The sequence below is a fragment of the Macrotis lagotis genome, chromosome 3 (assembly GCF_037893015.1).
Source record: "Macrotis lagotis isolate mMagLag1 chromosome 3, bilby.v1.9.chrom.fasta, whole genome shotgun sequence".
NCBI classification, from domain to species: Eukaryota; Metazoa; Chordata; class Mammalia; order Peramelemorphia; family Peramelidae; genus Macrotis; species Macrotis lagotis.
The window spans coordinates 211,216,160-211,234,370 of record NC_133660.1 but is presented as its reverse complement, the minus strand read 5'-3'; the positions used below and the strand labels follow the sequence as shown (position 1 = coordinate 211,234,370).

The 18,211-nt window shown below is 36.4% G+C and overlaps 1 protein-coding gene and 1 long non-coding RNA gene across 7 annotated transcripts in view; one reads left to right on the top strand and one right to left on the bottom strand.

Moving 5' to 3' along the window:
* Window positions 1-18,211, bottom strand: part of SLC2A9 (solute carrier family 2 member 9) — a 283,196-nt gene that overhangs the window by 181,483 nt on the left and 83,502 nt on the right. For all 3 annotated transcript variants that reach the window (XM_074229795.1, XM_074229794.1, XM_074229793.1), the window contains one exon: window positions 6,881-7,013. In XM_074229795.1, coding sequence (XP_074085896.1) covers window positions 6,881-7,013 — 133 coding nt within the window. The remainder of the gene's footprint in view (window positions 1-6,880; window positions 7,014-18,211) is intronic.
* Window positions 1-18,211, top strand: part of LOC141518089 (uncharacterized) — a 253,311-nt gene that overhangs the window by 224,877 nt on the left and 10,223 nt on the right. For 3 of the 4 annotated variants that reach the window (XR_012477081.1, XR_012477082.1, XR_012477080.1), the window contains 2 exons: window positions 14,935-14,987; window positions 16,349-17,924. This is a non-coding gene — a long non-coding RNA (uncharacterized LOC141518089). Of the gene's footprint in view, window positions 1-14,934; window positions 14,988-16,348; window positions 17,925-18,211 lie in introns of those variants that run through there. The other variant, XR_012477083.1, reaches the window with a different exon arrangement.

Sequence of the window (18,211 nt, the reverse complement as noted above, 5' to 3'; positions counted from 1 at the left end):
CATTTAAATCATTATATAATTCCTTTAGACATTCTTAAAATGTATGTACATATATTTTTTTTTTACCATGGTGATCAAGATTATCATTTTAGGCAGTGAGGTCCAATGGGAATCAGTTTGATTTAAAATTCTGTGCCACTATCTGTAACTCAGGTTAGATGGATGTTTTGTAGAGCATTAGGGCTCAATGACACATACTGTCTGTACTGAGTCCTGTGATTCTTGCTATTCTTCAAGGTCCAATTCAAACACCACTTCCTATAGGCCACCCTCTCTGATTACCACAGTCAGAAATAATCTCTTCAAACTTCTAATAGCCCTCAGTCCCTGCTCTTGCTGGCACTTATCATGCTCAACCTCATGCTACAGTTTCATATAGAGACATATATATATGTCTCATGTTCCATGCTTGATTCTTAATAACAGAGATAAAACATTATTTCTATTACCACCAGTAATATTTGCCTAGCATAGCTCTCTCCTTATAGTATCTATCTAATAAATATTCCTTTAACTTAGTTGAAGTAAATTTCAACAGAGAACAATTGCTTTTATTTTACTATTTTAACTATACAATAGAAGAGATATTACAACTTGACTTTTATTCCCTATCCCACCCCTCCACACACACATATACCCAGCTCTGAAATAAAATTTCAAAGTTTTCCCTGATTTCCTCATTCTCTGTGGCAGCTTGCCACAGGAATGGTGTTTAGTACAGTAATTTACTCAAAAGTTCTTTCACATCACTTTCTGATAGGTTGAGAACTCTTCCATGTCCTGAGAGGCTAAAACCTTAGTAACCTTACTTTCCCAATAATACTATTCTCTTCTGCTTTCAGGAAATAGTTTCAACTCACCCAGCTTTCTCATCTTGTTAAAATTTTCCACTGTGCTAGTGGTTCTTCCTCTCCCCGCTTCAGCAATATTCAGTCAGCCTGGCAATCAAGCTCCTTGGATTAGTTCAAAAGCTCCTTGTACATCACGGTTTTGTTCCCTTACTCCTATGCAGTCAACTTTTTTTTTAAACCTATGGGCCATGAAGCCCATTAATTCATTGGTGTCTTTTCTTGGTTTCTTACATTTCTCTTCTGTTCTTTCATCTTAAATTTGACCTCTCCCTTGACATTCTACAGGTACTTAATAAATACTTGTTAATTGGTTGGTTGATTTGATGTGCTTCTTAATCTGATAAATGCTTCATGATGGACTCAGTTTGAAAGCTCCTATAGCTATTTCAGTTATAATTAGTTATATTATGGTAATATATATATATACATATATGTCAATATAATTAGTTATATTATGGCAAGAGTAGATGAAGCTAACAACTCTTTTATTTTTTACTTTGTATCTCCAGAACTTAGTATAGTATCATATGTTTCTTTGATTGGGTTTTATTGATTGAATTGCAATTATTAATTTTTTTGGTGGGATGAAAAATCTGCATGGATCACTATCATGCACAAGAACTTGTTCAAAATGCTTAATTGATGACAATGATCATGATAACTCTTTGTTCCTTATAGTCACAAATGTTACAGTTATGAAGTATTTTTCATATTTCTTATCTCTTTTGATCCTCCCAACAGCCCTGAGAGGCATTTGGCTTGGCATCATCTCCCTTTTATAGATAAAGACATGGAAACTTGGACAAATAAAATGACTTGCCCCATCACAAAGTTAAGAAATTGTAGGGCCAGAGATTGAATCCTCATCTCCTAACTCCAAGACCAGGGCTTTCCATGATATCACATTAACTGGGTTTACCAATTTCTTAAAATAGTAAAAAATAAACCAAAAATTGAAGAAAGGCAAATTTGCTGCTTTTTTTTAAAAAATATAATCTCAGTCTCTAGCAAAATATGGTCTACCCTAATTGTTTCCATTTTGACCTTTGTCTGAGAAAGAGGTTTATGTGATTCCAAAAACAATCTAGGAATGCCATGGTAATAGCCCACTTCTGGGCATATTTGTTGTATCTGGAATTCAATAGAAGAGATTTAAAAATGCTCCTTATGAAGATAAGCAGGCATTAGGCCCATTGAAATAAGAAAGTGAAGAAATGGGGAATTGTCTATCAGCCAAAGAGAGAACAGTGGGGGCAAGTGTGTCAGTGAGGTAGCCACATCACTGAGAATATTACACATCTTTCCCTGCTTAAAAGGAAAAAAAAAAGTTTAAAGAAACAAGAGGTAGTGAAAGAAAGACCAGCCTGGAAGCCTGTGACCAATTCTCCAAGTGATCTGAGGAGAGCTGCTTATCTCTCATGAGCTCAACCTACTCATGAGTAAAGAGACGAGATCAGACTAGAGGACTGCCAAGGTCTCTTTCTGCTCTATAATATCCATATGTTCAAGAATTTTCCAGCTCAATGACATTCTATGCTCTTTCCAGCTTTAACTCTAGATAGTAAAGATTATTTCATCTCTGGTCTATCTTTTATATCTTAGGATTCCTTGAAGCTCTTCTGCTTGACATTCTGTATTCTAAGGGCCCTTAGAGTCTAATACCTTACGTTCTCTGTTTTAAGATTTCTTGCAGCTCAAGCATTCTGTATTCTCTTTATCAGTTCCTGAGAGAGCTAACATTCTGTGATAGAGTGTTAGGTATACACACACACACACACACACACACACACATATACATATATGTGGGGGGTATATATACCCACACAGACATATATAAATATATGAATTGTATATAAAATATATAAATATATATACATATATAAAGACATAAATGATCATTTATTAAGTGCTTAATATGTGTGATTAGTAATGGGGATATAAATACCAGCAAATAAAGCAGAGCCTGCACTCAGAGACCTTATATTCGAATGAAGGGAAAAAAACATTTAAAGGGATGCTGCTAGAAAGCAAAAGGGAAATGTTTGCAAGTTATGTGGTCCAGAGATTTGATCCTCTCACAGTTAAGGAAAACTCCTCTATTCAACCCAGAGGATGAAGGGATGGATTTTCGGTTTTTCCCACATTTCTCATCATTATATTATCCTACAGACCATATTTTGCCAGAGACGGAGACTATATTTTTGAAAAGCAACAAACTTGCTTTGCTTCAATTTTTGTTTTATTTTTATTATTTTAAAGAATTGTTAAACCTATTTAATGTGATATCATGAAAAGCCCTGGACTTGGAGTTGGGAGATATAGGTTGAAGTTCTGGCCCTACCATTTCTTAGTTCTGTGATAGGGCAAGTCATTTTATTTGTCCAAGCTTCCATTGCTTTATCTATAAAAGGCAGATAATGATGCCAGGTCAAATGCCTCACAGGGCTGTTCGGAGGATCAAAAGAGAAAATAAATGTGACTATTTCATAACTTTAAAATTTGAGAAACAAAGAGTTATCATGATAATCCCTAGCAACATAGACATTCTCTTCATTTATCAAGATTCCTTTCACCACCAATACTTGGATGTTCTAGGTCCCTAACATTTGGGGAGGCATGAATCCAGGGGAACAGGGTTTGTTCCTCCTGGTGGTGTGTTAGAAGCATCATGACTTGCCTGTAGGCCAGGATGTGTCTTATGGAATCAGATTTAAGCTTGGCATGGTCCCTTTCATCAAGAGAACTTCTGTTCAGGACATGAAGGTAGGCCCAGGGCTCAGTTTTAATGGACACATCACACACAAGCTAAGGTGGACAACTTCAGCCTTTTTTAAGATACAAAGTTCCTGCTAGAAGGTCAAGCTTGAATTTTAGAAAGGTGAGAGATCCCCCTGAATTTCTTTTATTCTTTGAGCTTTCCCAGGGTACCTCATGGAGCACAGAAGTGAGTCATGTCCCCTCACTGAGTCTAAGTGCCCTTAAAATAGCTCTAGTTGGAGCATCTTTGGGGGGCTTATAGTGTGCTCTGCATAACTATTCAAGGAAGTAGTTAGGACAAAGAATTCCTAGGAACTGGAGACCTGTTCATGATCACCTGGTTAATACCAGAGCCTGAGTTCAAATCCTATTGTTTCCACCCATTGTTCTATCCTACCAAGTCAGAGTAATTTACCATGGTTTACAAGACATCTATGACCCATTCAAATCAACAAATGTTGTACAAGATCTCATGGACAGGTCTAGGCATTTGATGTAAGGAACTAATATAATTGGAGGCAGCAGTCAGAGAGATGCAACAAAAACACACACACACAAAATCCAAAGCAAATATGACAAGGGGCTAAAAGGAGATCCATACCAAGCTTTCTAAACATATTTGAGAAGCAAGAAATTGCTTTCCATTGGAGCAACTAGAGAAAGAAAAGGATGAGGAGCTATCAGATATAAGCCTTAAAGGAAAAAGATTTGACCAGAAATTGAGGATGGCATCTGTTTCAGGAATGAAGAAAGCTGCTATAAAAAATATGGAGGAAAAGAAAGGGAAAAGCCAGGGGGAAATGGTAACCAAAGAACATGAAAGAATGAATGAAAGAGAAATACAGTTAGAAAGGAAGTTCAGATCTAGGATGTAGAAGGTCCTAATGTCAGTATCCCAGAGGAAACCACAGAAAGCCTTGGAGCATGGAGATGGGCTCAGATCTGTGCTTTAGGAATATCATTTAAACAGCTAGGTAAGGTTGGATTGGAGAGGCTTCATGAAAGACTTCATTAGAAGATTTTGTGATAGTCCAAGGGAAAAATGTGATTATATTGGTGGAAGGGCAAGTCAAAGGAAGAGGATGAAGGAAAATGTTTCTGAGCTAAATTAAACAGGACAGTTCCTTTTTAGGCCTTGAAATCAAATTCTAAAATTCTGAGATTAAGGAGAATAATATTTCTTAAAGAAGGATTTTCTCCTTGTCCCATTTTCCTTGGATATCTCATTTTGGTGGACCTATTACATCCATCCATCCTCTCCCCAACTTAGTATTTCATTCAGGAGTACACAACAAGATAACAATTTATTCCTTGCCACTTCTCAATGGGAAATTCCCTCCCTTCTCCTCTACCCCCCAAATTGCAGTTCTTCAATCTTCTCGGACTCAGACTGCCTATTATTCAGGCTTCTTCCTAATGTTATGACCCATATAGGTGCCTCCCTCACTCCTTGGTGACCAGTTCACTGAGTCCTGGGAGGCCATTCCTTCAAATTAGCTTGAGTCCTAGACTACTCAAGGCAGGCCAACTCCCAAGCTGTTAGAATTGTGCTCTTCTCCTCAGTCTTAACCACCACCTAACTCTAAGAAGATAAAAGTTCTCTCAATCTGAGCTATCAGCACACTTTATAGACTTTCCATTTATATAACCATTCAAAATAAAAAAGGTATTTTGAATGGTTTTGTAAATTAATTGTCAACATCTTTTTTTTTATAAACCACAGGAGTAGATTCTGCCTTCATCTCTTCTGCTCTTTGGAGTATGGACATTCAACCGGCTAAGAATCCAGCTAATACAACTTCTCCCCTCTTTTCTATCATTTATATTTACAGTTATTGGGGAGTGCCAATGGAAACAAGGGGGATGGAGATGGGGGCAAAGTAAATTCTCTTAGATTTTTACCAAATGTAACATTCTGTGTTATATGTTCCAGAGTCCTTTTCACATCTGTCATAGCCACTATGGCTATGTGTGAAGTGCTTAACTTGCTAAAGAGTTGCTAGCATCTAAATGAACCATTTCTAGGCTCCAGCCAGGTTCATCTTCCTAATGAACCTGAAAATGTAGAGGGGGGTCAGTGATTTCAATGTACAGTTATGTATTTGAAATTTAAAATTTGCAGAAATCTAACATAAATCACAAAATAGCAAACTAAATCAACATAAGATATTGTTATAGATTTAAGGCAAAAACCATAGTTAATTAGTATTGTTGCAGTATCTCCACATATATGATTACATTTGTAGAACTGAGAACAAGAACTCATAGTGTAAGAAGCCCCATATGTATAAAATGATTGCAATTTACAATGCACTTCCCACATATAAAAGCATAGTGTTATAGAGTGATTGATTATTAAAGTTGGAAGGAAACATAAGAAGTCATCTAGTCAAACCTCTTCATTATATCATTATATTGGAGGCACATTATGTGAAAAGTCACAAGTTACTTTATCCTCTTTGAACATCACCACAATTGCTATGAGGTAGGTAGTATGGTATGGTGGAAAGAACAGGCGTAGGCAGAGATTCGATTTCAAATTCTGCTTCTCCATTAAATGTGATTAAAGAGTTTGAGAGTACTCTAGGTGGAACCATATCTAGTCCTGGAGTCAGAAAGACCCATCTTCCTGAGTTCAAATCTGGTCTCACACTCAAAACACTGTGTGACCCTGGACAAGTCATTTAACCCCACTTATCTCAGTTTCATTATCTGTAAAATGAACTGAAGAAGGAAATGGCAAATCATTCCAGTATCTTTGCCAAGAACACTTCAAATGGGGTCACAGAGAGTCAGACAGGAGTGAAAATGCCTGAACAACAAACTTAGGGCAGTTATTCTACTTCACAGGGTCTCCATTTCCTTATCTGTAAAACGATGGGATTGGGTTAGAAGACCCCCAAGATCTCTTCCATCTCTAACACTTGATTCTCTAATAATCCAAGCATGATTATCTTTATTCTTTCAGGTGAAGAAATTGGAAGCGAAGTCAAATAAGTTGCCTAGACCTCAGATGTAGGGCTCCTGACTTCTAGTCTGTCCATGATGTCATCTATTTCTTTCTCAAATTTTCTTTGAAATGAAAATGAAAGCCATAGATTTTATATGTGTGTGGACAGAGGGCTGTGTGTATTTATGTCATTGTATCTGTGTGTATGCATGTGCATGTGAATAGGAATGTGTACATACCTATACACACCTACTCACACTACATGACCAGATTCTGGGGCAGGACCCAGCCCTGGGCAGTATAGAGCAAAACAGGTCCTTACCTTTTTCAGCTCCATCCTGGTCGTGCTTTTCAAAGAGCAGATACCGTGGACTCTCTGGCAGAAAAGGGAGACTCACCAGTTGGATGCAGGCAGGAATGACAATCACACCAAACAAATAAGGCCATAGTGATTCCTTCAAACAAAGCACAGAGGTGGTGTGAGGCTTTTCCCTTCATTGGCATCAAAGGAAAACTTGGACAATTGCTACTACTACCATGGTGTTCGCCCATCCAATTGCAGCAAAGAGCAGATCATGCTCTGTAATGTATTTTTTAACCTTTCTTGATCACAGTTTCTTCTTCTGTACAATGGGTATAATAATTATAACTAATATTTACATAGCACTTTCAGGATTATAGTGCACTTTCCTCAAACTTCTGGGAGCTTAGTAAAACAAGTTTCTATTCCTAATTTACCATTGAAGATGCCACTGTCTCAAGACATGAAGTGATCTACCCATGGACACAGAGAGCATGTAGCAGAGTCAGGTCTTGAACCAACTAAACAGTTGGACTATAAGTTTATTACTCAATTTAATATACCTCATTGTCTTTAGATATGTAATACAACGTACAAAATTCATTTTTACCAAGAGAGAAACTGTTCTAGGAAACAGGCAAACATTTCCCAGGTAAACTGTCTTAATCCTAATTTTTTTTTGTTAATGTAGACCTGACCTCCAAGTCATTTAGTATCAGGTTCACATTTATCAAATTCCCACCACATATGAGTTAGCATGTAGCTGCAATTAGAATAAACTATGGAGATTGAGGTAGAGAGAAATCTTCCCAGCTGAATACTGCTTTTGACTTTAGAAAAAGTTCTGGAGCATCAGTCTTAGAAACAGGAAAACCTGAGTTCAAATCCTACAGATGCCTCTGCCTTGTACAACTATGTAAAGAGGTGCCCCAGTCACCATGCCCAATTCTCTCTTGACTTCTGATATTTCCACCTCTTCTCAACAGAAGAAGGTAAGTTGGAATAAGACCTGAAAAAAGGCAACTGGATTTAGCTATTATAATGTGAATGCTCAGAATAAAGTATCTCAATTCCTCCATGAAGCCTTCCCTGACTCTAGAGATACATATTGATCTCTATTTCAATGATATTAGAAATGTCTAGTTTAACATACTGATTAAGCAGGGTTTTCAAAACTTGTATGTAGAACATACAATATAGTATGTTATAATTGGAATGGATCTTAAAACACATGTAAAAATAGTGCTTTATTCTAAACATGCTGTCTTGGATTCATGTGAGAATGTACGTGTTATCTCCCCAAAAGGGTAAACTCCTCAAGGGTAAAAACTATGCCTGATGAGGAGAATGTCTAATAATTCCTCAGTTTTATATATTGCTTCCCTCAGTACACCTTTCTAGTCTGATCTTATTCTGCTCTAACTCTTCTCAACTGATCTCTGTCCAGGATGAGGCAGGTGCTTCTCATTCCTCTGAGTCTTTGTTCATGCTATTTTTTATGTCAGTGATGGCTCCCTCTTCATTTCTGCATGTTAACTCCCTACCTACTTTTTAAAGCTCAATGGAAATGTCACCTGAAGCCTTCCCAGCTCACCCAATCATCATCAGAAATAACTCTTCCTACAGCAGGAAGAGCTAGAAAGAGAAATCCCATTCAAAGTAACCACAGACAATATAAAATACCCGGGAGACTATTTGCCAAGGAAGACTCAGAAATTTTTTGAAAACAATTACAAAACACTTCTCACACGAATAAAATCAGATTTAAATAACTGAGCAAACATCAACTGCTCATGGATAGACAGAGTTAATATAATAAAAATTACAATTCTACCAAAACTAACCTACTTGTTTAGTGCCCTGCCAATCAAAATTCCAAAATATTACTTTAATGAGTTAGAAAAAGTTGTAAGTAAATTTATATGGAGAAATAAAAAGTCAAGAATTTCCAGGGATTCAATGAAAAAAGTGCAAAAGAAGATGGCTTAGCCCTACCAGATCTAAAATTATATGATAAAGCATCAGTCATCAAAACTGTCTGGAATTATCTAAGAAATAGAGTGGTGGACCAGTGGAATAGACTAGGTGCAATAGCAGGAAATGATTATAGTAATCTGCTGTTTGATAAACCCAAAGAGTCCAGCTATTGGGATAAAAAACTCTCCTTTGATAAAAAACTGTTGGGAAAATTGGAAGTTAGCATGGAAGAAACTTAGATTAGACCAACACATGGATACAGGATTTAGACATAAAAACCATATTATAAGCAAACTAGAGGATCAGTCAAATCTATGGAAAGGGAAGCAGTTTATGATCAAGGAAGAGATGGAGAACATCACTAAAATCAAACTAGATTATTTTGATTTCACTAAATTAAAAAGCCTTTGCACAGACAAAACCACTGTAACACAGATCAAAAGAAATGTAGTAAACTGGGAAAATCTTTATAACTAGTATTTCTGCCAAAGGGCTCATTTCTAAAATATACAGAGAACTGAGCCAATTTAAAAAAAAACAAACATTTCCCAATTGATAAATGGTCAAAGGATATGCAAAGGCAATTTACAGATGAGGAAATCAAAGTGATCCATAGTCATATGAAAAGTTACTCTAAATCATTACTTATTAGAGAAATGCAAATTAAAGTATCTCTGTGGTACCACCTCACACCTCTCAGATTGGCCAATATGACCAGAAAGGACAATGATCAATGTTGGAAGGGATGTGGGAAATCTGGGACACTAATACATTGTTGGTAGAGCTGTGAACTCATCCAAACTTTCTGGAGAGCTGTCTGGAACTCTGCCCAAAGGGCAACAAGAATGTGCATATCATTTGATCCAGCAATACCACTACTGGACCTATACCCTGAAGAGATGATGAAAAAGGGTAGAAACATCACTTGTACAAAAATATTCTTAGCAGCCCTATTTGTGGTGGCAAAGATTTGGAAATCAATAAATGTCCATCAATTGGGGAATGGCTTAACAAACTGTGGTATATGTATGTCATGGAACACTAATGTTCTATTAGAAACCAGGAGGGATGGGAATTCAGGGAAGCCTGGAGGGATTTGCATAAACTGAGCAGAAACAGGAAAACATTGTACACCCTAACAGCAACATGGAGGGTGATAATTAGCCTTGATAGATTTGATCATTCCATCAGTTCAACAATCAGGGACAATTTTGGCTGTCTGTGATAGAGAATACCATCCATATTCAGAGAAAGAATTGTGGAGTTTGAATAAAGACCAAAATCTATTACCTTCAATTTTAAAAAAACCGTTATCTTATTATGTAATTTTGATATCTTATACTTTGTTTCTTAAGGATATGATTTCTCTCTCATCACATTCAATTTGGATCAATGTATATCATGGAAACAATGTATAGGTGGGCAAATTGTCTTCCGTGGGGGGGTGGGGGGGAGGGAAGCAAGATTAGGGGAAAAATTGTAAAACTCAAAATAAAATCTTTGGAGAACAAAAGTAACTCTTCCCCCCCAACCCCACAAAGCATATTAAATTGTTATCTCTCTACTTAGCATGAGTTATGGTCTTGTCTTATGTCCAACACTAGATTCTAAGCTCTATGATATTCACAAAAAATGTGTGTGTGTGTGTGTGTGTGTGTGTGTGTAAAATCTAACTCATTTCTTTCCTCAGTGTCTTACAAAGTGCATTGTTAAATGAATACAGTAGGATGCTTCAAAAAGTTTAATATAGCTTTAAGTTTTTTAGTGGCTAAAATCTGCACAAAGACTTTTGGCACATCCTATATATTGAATTTAAAAGTAAACAAGGCCTAGATTCTAATTTGATCATTAGTTAAATCTGATGAGGTTCATTCTTCCTGCTCCAAGTCTCAATTTCCCTCTCTTGTAAAACAAAAAGGTTGTACTAAATGGAAGAGGCTATAAAGTCCTTCCATTTCTAGTATTTAATGTTTCTCTTGGCCTTCTGTATTATCCCTCACTTTCCCCAGCATGCTGTTGAACACATGGTTGAATACCTATTGCTTGTTTTTTTTTTTTTTAGATTTTTCAAGGCAATGAATGGGATTAAGTGGCTTGCCCAAGGCCACACAGCTAGTTAATTATTAAGTGTCTAAGGTTGGATTTGAACTCAGGTACTCCTGACTCCAAGACCGGTGCTCTTTTACTGCGCCACCTAGCTGCCCCTACCTATTGCTTGTTGAGTGAAATAGAAATATTACTAGATTTGAAATCCAAAGATATGAGTCCATGTTACTTGTTGCATTCTACTTGTGATTATTTACTCCACAGACTTAATTTTCCTCATCTGTATAACAAAGAACAATCCCTTAAAAAAGCCTTCCAGCTCTCTTATTCTCTAGTTTACTGTTCCATAAGTTATATTTCTTGGTTATAGTTAGGACCTAGAAAATGGCCTGTAGCCTGAAGATGGGACTGAGAAGGCACAAACAATCTATTCTCTAAGGAAAAGAAACGAAGCCTTCAGGGTCTGTATTTGAAGAGTTTTAATGATCTGCTGTGAAGCTACTGCCTACTGATTTCACTCCCATTATACACCTTCCCTGGCCCCCCTGACCACTGACCCTGAAAGTGGAAGACAGATATTAGATGGCAACAAACAGAAAACATTTATTCCATGTCTACTCTCTCCAGGCCCCTGTGCTAAGTATTAATGTGGATTTGGAGGAGGGGGAACAGATGAATAGAAAACATTAATAAAGTCATTGAATGTTAGGGATGAAACAGACCTTTAGAGATCATCTCATTCAACAATTATACTTGTACAGGCAAAGAAAAGAAGACACAGTTAATTAAGGGAAGAGCCAAGTCCAGTACCAGGTCTTCTGCCTGTCAGTCTCATGTTCTTTGAGACTTGCATATACTACCAACACATGAAATGCCTAGAAAGTTCTTTGTAAACTCTAAGTATGATTAAAAGTAAGCCATTATGTTTAATGAAGTCCTTATAGTGTTTCCTTTACAGTAGAGAATACAGAGTAGAAATAATTATAATACAAAATATACTGTGATATGCACACAGGATAGGGAAATGTAATATGAAAGTTCCATAATGGACGGAGTATTGAACTTGCAATGAGACTTGAGTTTGAGTTCTAGTTCTGCCATTTTACTAGCTTTGCAACTTTAGGCAGAAGTTCCACCTTTGAGCCTTAATTTCCATACCTGTAAAAGGGGACATTACCACTACACTATATAAGCTCTTATTTTTATCATCATAACCATCATCAAAGAGCTTAAAATATAAGGGCTAAAAATAAGCAAATAATCATAAAACACAATGGATCATGGACCACAGATTTTAATTGAAAAAGATCTTGGAGATTACCTAGTTCAATTCCTTTATTTTCCCTGATGATAAAACAAATTGCATAGATGAGTTTTAAAGTTCTCAAGGACAATTCCAAAGGAGTTATCATGAAAAATTCTATCTGCATCCAGAGAAAGAACTGATGGAATCCGAATGTATATCTAAGCATTCTTTTTTTACTTTTTCTGGTTTTTTTCTTTTTTCTTTCCTTTTTTTGTTCTGTGTTCTCTTTTGCAATATGGCTAATATAGACTCTACTTACATAATCTATAAGAGCTTGACTTTTCAAAGAATTTAGAAATTAAAAATTATTTTAAAAATTGTTAAAAATGGTTTTTACATATAATTGAGATAAAGTAAATTTAAAAAAAAAATAAAGTGCTCTCAGAATTCTGAAGAAGGAAAGATCATTTCCTATGCTGAGGGATCAAAGATTTCATGAAGAAGTTACTTCTAAGCTGGGCCTTGGAGGATTGCCAGAAATTGAATGGGAGGCAATGGAGATAAAATGGTATTTCAGGCTTAGAATATAGGGTGAACAAAGACATACAGGTTGCGAAGCATAGGCTATGTAGAGAGTGATGGAAGCTATCCAGCTTGGCTAGGACATGTTACAGTACATGAAGAAAAGTATAAGGTAAAAACTGTAAAGATCTATTGGTTCAATTGGTTGAAGTCCTTGAATGCAAGACTAAAATATTTAAATTTGATTCTGCAATGTTATCCAGGCCATGTTTATCTGTAACAGTACAGATAATAGAAAAATGCATGTAGATTTTCCTCAGTTGGAATAGAGGGTGCATCACAGGCTGGTGAGTCCTGATTACTTTTGAAAGATGGCTTCTCTGCTGGGTGTGAAGTACAATCCTTGTTCTTAAAGACAATCTAAAGAACATCATTTTAATTCGCTTCTCGCAATGTCCTTCATGCATTATGCAGCTTTAAACGCTGTAATAAAACCCTGTGATTATAAAAATTGAGGCATCATTCTTCCTGATCCACTTTCTATAATAATTACAAATAAGTGAGCTGTGGGGGCTGTCTGCCGAGACTTTCAATTACAAGGGAATAGGGAGAGGAAAAAGGCAGGGAAAGAATAGATTAAAAGCAAATAATTTAAGATGATAACTCTTGAAACATTTTGTCTTTTAAGTAGAAGGAGAAGATGACAAAGAAAAAATAGTTATATTTAAGTATAAAATGGCATTATATAAATTGGAACTTCTTGGTGACTAGGATATTCATAGAGGTTGTAATAAAAGGCATTTTCTCTAGAAAAAGGAATTAAAAAGTCTATGCCAGGATACAAAGGAGTCTAAACCAACTGCTGGATCCAACAACAACAGACCCCAAAATCCAAATGGTCTGGAAATCCAGAAGTTAAGAACATTAAACCAGGGGAAAAGTATTGGTCAATAGATATGGTACAAGAATTTTGACAAGCTTTATATGACTTAACCACGAAGATTTAGCCTTAGTTGTAGCTTTGTAAGCAGTTCCATGTGTTCCCCTCCTTCACACTTTGCTAAGGAACTGGTATGGTCATCCTACCCTGTCCTGATAGTCATCCCAGAAATGCTATGGTACAGACATTCTCCACCTCCTTCCATGAATGTCTCTCCCTTGATTTGGGTTAGTAACCTATTAGGATGACCTTGGCTAACTCTTCTACCAAATCTAGGGTCAACCCATTGTACATGAACTTCAATACACTTTCCCTGGCTCACTCAGGTGTCCTCCGCACACCTGACCATTCAAGCAATGAAAGGCAAAACCTTGGAGGGTGTACACCAGTGTTGGAGAATCTCAAAGCTGAAAAGTACTACTGCAACATGTGTCTGGACAGGATTTTCCTTGACAATATATTCACAAATGGTCTCCTAGTCTCTACATGTTGACTGTGGAAGTCCACAAAAACATATGTCTTTTGAAAAGAGACACCAAATATGAGGAAGTGTCTTGGTTCTCAATCTGCCCTGTTTGTCTTTTTCCTACTTTTTCCTTCATAATAATTATCTATTTCCTTTCCACCAATTTAAGTCTTGTATTATATATTCTTTATTCTTGTCTCTTTTTTCTCCACCCCATTACATTATAAATATGTCTCAATGTCTTATCTCACCCAATATCTGTTTTACAGTTCAATAAAATGGGTGTGGATATGGAGACCAAGGACCTGGATTCATTCATATCCCAATTTTGTTTTTATATATGTAGCCTCAAGCAAACTGTCCAACTTTCATGACCCTCAATTTTTCCATCGGTCAAATAAAAAGAATAGACTAGATAGTCTCTCTGGTCCTTTCCAACTCTTAATCAATGGCCCTTGGATCTAATGTGCAGGTTTCTTCTCTGCAGTGACAACAGTTTAAAAAAAGCACATTAGTTTTTATACTGAAGGGAGGGTTATAGATCTACATCTATTTTAGGCAATGGATCCAGAAGGGCAAGATGTGAAATCTGAATCATTTCTCCAACTCCCACACAATTGGTGAATTATACAGCAGCAGCCAAACAATCCCCAGCACAATTAAGAATGGAAATGGGTTATTTTTCAGGCTTAATACTTAACCATGTTTCCCACATTTGTACACATGGAGGATTGGTTTATTCCATCTTTCATTATTTTCCAAATACTTAACATAGAGCCCAATACATCGTGAACATTTGGTAAATATTTGTTGATGACTTTGAGCCAAAATCAAATTCATAAAATGTATGATGACCTTTGAATTCTCTCTTTTGATAGAAATGACTATTCCCAGAGACCTGGAAGTTTGCCTTTGAAGAGCAGAAAAAAAGGTGAGATGGGATCTAGCAAGTGGTCTATCTGGAGAAAGATGAATGATAAAAGTCCATACCCAGAAGAGCAGGAAAATTGGCCTATGAGTAGCTCTCTGACCCAATGAAAAGCATTATGGTGGTGGTGGTACTGTAGTGACTCTTGACTAGTCTGACTGTGGGCAAGTCACAATTTTCTTGAGTCTCATTTTTTTTATCTGTAAAATGAAGGGTTTAGATGAATCCTCCTAATAGTAAATGTATAATCCTATAAAGGTAACCTTGAGTTGTACTGGGCCACGGCACAGCTAAGTGGCAAAGTCAGAAAATTAGGAAGACTAGAATAATAAAGACTCATTTTTCTGAGTTCAAATCTTGTTTCAGATACTAGTTTTGTGACCCTGGACAAGTCACCTAACCCTGTTTGCCTCAGTTTCCTCATCTATAAAATGAACTGGAGAAGGAAATGTGAAACCACTCCAATATCTTTTGCCAAGAAATCCCCAAATGAGATTACAAAGAGTCAGACATTAACTGAAACAACTGAAAAAAAAATAGTAACAAGTATTGGGTCTTCTCCATTTTATATTCCCCTCCAATAAAAGTACTTTTCAATTTTGAGATTCTCTAAAAGTTTACTGATGGGGGTGGGCTAGAAGGTCTGTCATATTTGTAGACATAAGTGTGATTAAAAGATATAAATAAACTTCCTCTTTGATGTTATACATACATACATACATATATATATATATATATATATATATATATATATATATATATATATATATATATCCTTAGCTTTTGTCTTATATTTATTTCCCTCCCTGTACCAAAGATTTGAAAAACCCAGCATAACCAAACCAATAAATTGACTATATTTGACAGCCTGTGAAATGTTCCACTGGTCATAGTCCTTGACTTCACCAGTGAAAGGAAGGAGGCACAATTTTTCATGACTTCTCCAAAGCCAGTCTTGCTAATTATCATTACACAGTATTCAGTTTAATTTTACTTTTACTTCTTTTACACCACTGTAATTTATTGTATTATTGTGTTCATCATGTGGCCAGCAAGGTGGCTCAGTGAATAGAGTACCAGTCCTGGGGTCAGGAAGTCCTGAGTTCAAACCTGACCACAAATACTAACTGTGTGACCATATGGAGTCTTTGTTTGCCTCAGCTTCATGGGGGTAATAATTAAATTTACTTCCCAGGGTTGCTATGAGATAATAATACTCTCTGAAGTAGACATATCTCACTAGTGAGCATGCCCCTAAAAACAGAAAGGCCCCAGATATTTCAAAATATTCATAGCAAAATTGGGAGACTATAAAACTTGAATTTGCAGTTAAGCTGAAACACTTTTTTTCTGGTCTTTCCTAGGGAGGGAAGAAAATGAAAGTGAGCTTTTAAGACTCAACCCTCTTCCAACCTTCAGGTCTCTTTTTCTGTTGAAGTACATCTTATCAATGGAGCGATAACAGCAAAGGATGGTTCTTGGGTAACAACTGTAATGGAATATCATCATACCATAAGAAATGACAAAGATGAGACATGAAAAGACTTATATGAACTAATAGTAGATGTAGTAATCATTAAAATACTAGTGCTGCTTGCCAAGTATTGAAATCAAAACCAAAGTGAAGACAGAGAGGAAGTTCCACATCAGGAAGCAGGAAATGGGGATTTCTTATAAGCTAACGGTTGGTCTGACTCCACCTGTTTCCCCAAAGCCTGGGTCTTTTGGTGACAGATTGTGTTCGCCACCCCCACTATGAACCATGGCCCAGATCTGCAACACGGCTTTCTGATTCAGCTGTACCCAGCCAGACTCTGGGCTCTGACAAATGTTGTATTTCCTATGGATTTCATTCCTCTATGCACATTTTCTAAAAGTCTGTGGGGATGAAAAACCCTGTTAATCACTTTTTTAGCAACTAAGATTTTAAGCTGAAAGGGATGTGAGAAAGTCAGAAATGGAAGGAATCTCAGATGTTATTAAATAGAACTCTTTTTTCTGATTTTGTAATGACTAAATTCAGGCTCACTGAATTTAAATGAATTTTCCAAGGTCTCAAAGATAATGGTTGAGCTGGGATTTCATGACAAGCTTATGATTCCTGGTCCCATATACCGCATCTCTTCTGTGTCTGTGTTCAGTTTGACTTGTATAAGGAACCCGGCCCAAGGGATATACTTTTGTTCTCTGACAACAACAAAAATCAAACAGTGAGTTATTAACTCTTATGTCCTTCTGGACAAGAATGAAGCATTAAACAAAGGAGACTAGAATCCCCTTTGTTTAATTCCAGTAACGTCAGAAGAGGGATATGGTTAGCTTAGGACTACTCCACAAAAAAGAAAGAAATTTAATTGCTTAGAAAACACTATAGGCAAAGGCAAGAAAAAAGAAGTTGGCAAATGTATCCAGACCAATCTGGCATATTTTCTGAGATTTTTGAGTTTCTGACTAGAAATACCCAAGAATATAGACTAACTGTATTTTAGTTAGAAAACTCTATCTCAACCTCCTTGTTTCAAATAGGAGTCACTTCCCTTTTGGGGATCAAAGTTAAAAAATTAGGGGATTAAACTAAATGATTTTAAGATCCCTTTCAAATTAATAATAATAATAATAATGATCCTGTGATACTGGAACTATAAATTCACAGAGGTTGAACAATTTGTCTAAAGACACACAACTAGTTAGCAAAATTAAGAATCAAGTTCTTATCTCTTGACTTCCTATAGAGGATTATTTGCTAGCTTTCAAACATTTCAATTAACTATTTAGTCTTCAGATATTATAAAATAAACTGAAATACAACTTCAGAAAACTGAAGGAGGAAAGAAGGGAAGAAAGGAAAGGATTGAGGAATGGAGGAAAGAAGTGAGGGATGAAAGAAAGAAGGAAGAGAGGGAGGAAGAGAGGGAGAAAAGGAGAGAAAATGGAAGGGAGGGGAGACAGGAAATAAGGGAAGAAAGGAAGAAAAGAAGGGAGGGAGGAAGAAAGGAGGGAGAGAAGGGGAAAGAATAAAGGATTGGAGGAAGGAAGAAAAGAATATTAACACTTCCACATATTAGCAACCTGTACAGGGGACAACTCTATTAAATTGCTCTCATTCATTGTTTCCAATTTATTTTCAACTACCTCCACTTGAAACATTTTATCTAGTGATATAAAGGATAATGAGATCAGTCACTTCCAAAGATAAAATTACTGTGGATCACGACAGTACAATTTTT